The sequence below is a fragment of the Magnolia sinica genome, chromosome 14, assembly GCF_029962835.1.
Source record: "Magnolia sinica isolate HGM2019 chromosome 14, MsV1, whole genome shotgun sequence".
In the NCBI taxonomy this organism is placed as follows: domain Eukaryota; kingdom Viridiplantae; phylum Streptophyta; class Magnoliopsida; order Magnoliales; family Magnoliaceae; genus Magnolia; species Magnolia sinica.
The window spans coordinates 43,514,696-43,516,679 of record NC_080586.1 but is presented as its reverse complement, the minus strand read 5'-3'; the positions used below and the strand labels follow the sequence as shown (position 1 = coordinate 43,516,679).

The following is a 1,984-nucleotide window of genomic DNA, read 5'->3' as shown; positions in this document are numbered from 1 at the left end:
CAACCACTCCCCTTCTCTTTCTCACCAATTCCATCCTCTGAGTTGAATCACATAAATATATTCATCGCCTAATAACTAACTCATGGCATGTGGTATAATAAATCCAGACCTTCCATCTAGTGGACCATGTCCATCAACTTCCATATTGTGAACTTCACTCCAAAAAAAGAAATCTCATCTCTTCGTTTTAAGACATTCATTATATAGATATAATACTTTTATATTACCATCTTCTAGAAAGTAGCCACCAAATAATTGAACGAAGGAAAAGCGGTCTAGATTTCTATATGCGCATCTACACAGGTAATATCATTGGAGACGGACATGATTTCCAATCCAACACGCCGAATGAAAAACCTCCTGCCCTACAAAACCCAAGGACACCTCCCAAACACCCCACGAATAGAAACTACAAGAAAGAAAAAAAAAAAAAAAAAAAAAAAAAAATCCTCCCCAAAGGAGGAAGGAAGGAGAAAGAAGGGGTGAAAAGTCACGAAACACAAGAGAGAAAAATCGCAACCCCTTTCTGTCTTCGTCCCTGATTTTCCTTCCCCTAACAAAACTACCCTGGCCTTACCTCTTATTTACAAGAATCGCCATGGGAACTGAGATCCTCCACCCTCAAGACATCCTCAACGAACGGCTCAGATCCGTCCACACAATCTCTCCCCGCCAGCGGCAGTCACCCTTCACAAACCCTAGATCTTGGCGGAAACCTGCTGCAAAGCCAGAAACCAAGAAACGGCCGTCCAAACAGGACAGGATCCCGAATCCAGACGCAAATCCTGGAAAGAACCTCGTCATGGGGCAAGTGACGATCCTGAAGCGCGGGCAGTCTTTGGATTTAAAAAGAAGCCATGAATTCAACAGGAGGAATGATCTGAAGAAGTCGGTTTCTCTGACCGAGTCGGATCTGATCGTCTGTGGGACGGAACGTCTGGGGCCCGATCCAGAGCTGGTCCCTAAGCAGATCGCCGTCCTGTCGCCTTCCCTCTTCCGATCTAATGGAGTGTACGCCGGATCGGCCTTCTCACAGTCCCCGCCCCCGAGCTCGCTGCCACTGCCTAAATTCTCCAAGAGGAAAGAAGGCGCGGCGACAGCCATCGATGACTCGGCCACGAAAGATCTGAGGCGTTTGCTTCGTCTTGAATAAATTGTCCGGGATATGGGCTTTTTCGGTTTCCCATCTTGTCCCCGATCTTACCTTCCTGTGATTTTTTTAAACGGGAAGGATGGTTGGGAAATTTGGGGAAAAGGTAAGGGGTTTCGTTATCTTTTAAAGGTATGATGTAGGGGTAATTTGGGAAGGGGATGTTGTTTGTATAATCTTGATTTCAGGTTTTATGGTGTTTGGTTTCTAATCGTTGTGAAACCTTCTTCTTTTTTTTTTTGTTTGTTTGTTTTTAGGATTGGAGATTTCTTTTTTATTATTATTATAATTAGTTCTAGTGTTTGGTGTAAAAATGAGAGAAATTGGGGTTTGATTTTGATTCCCCTTTTCCTATCTCTGTGTTAGGGTCTTAAAATGGTTTGTGTTTGTAAATGAATGAAATGAAATGCCTCTAGAAATTAGAAATTCAAATCGCACGACGGTTTCTTCTCTCGATGTTGGAAATTTGCTCTTTTCTTCTTCTTTTTTTTCTTGGTTGATGTGGTTTGGATGTTAGCGAGCTCATACGCCAACTTGGGACTATACACGAGGTATTAACTGGTGCAAATACCCCAACAAGGGGGTCATGCGTGTTAGTCTAGCTTGTACGCTCATACGGTGGGCCGCTCTTATGTGAAATGGAACCGACGGTTTAGAAATAATTGCACCGCCCCACGTTCTATGCACGCGATTGGCTTCCCACTTGACAAGCTGACTTGCACTTTGGGGGAGACCTTTACGCCAACGAGGTTGGTACGTGCTGCGTGTAAAGGTACGTTAGGGTATAACGCGTTTTCCTGCCATTGGGAAACAAATGACTAGGAAGGGACTTGC

At 44.2% G+C, this 1,984-nt stretch overlaps 1 protein-coding gene across 1 annotated transcript; it reads left to right on the top strand.

The window, feature by feature from the left end:
- The first annotated feature begins 385 nt into the window (after positions 1–385).
- LOC131225396 (uncharacterized) lies at positions 386–1,582 on the top strand. Its single transcript, XM_058220923.1, has one exon. It carries the CDS (start codon positions 599–601, stop codon positions 1,151–1,153), a length of 555 nt encoding a protein of 184 aa, XP_058076906.1. The 5' UTR covers positions 386–598; the 3' UTR covers positions 1,154–1,582.
- Positions 1,583–1,984: the final 402 nt, after the last annotated feature.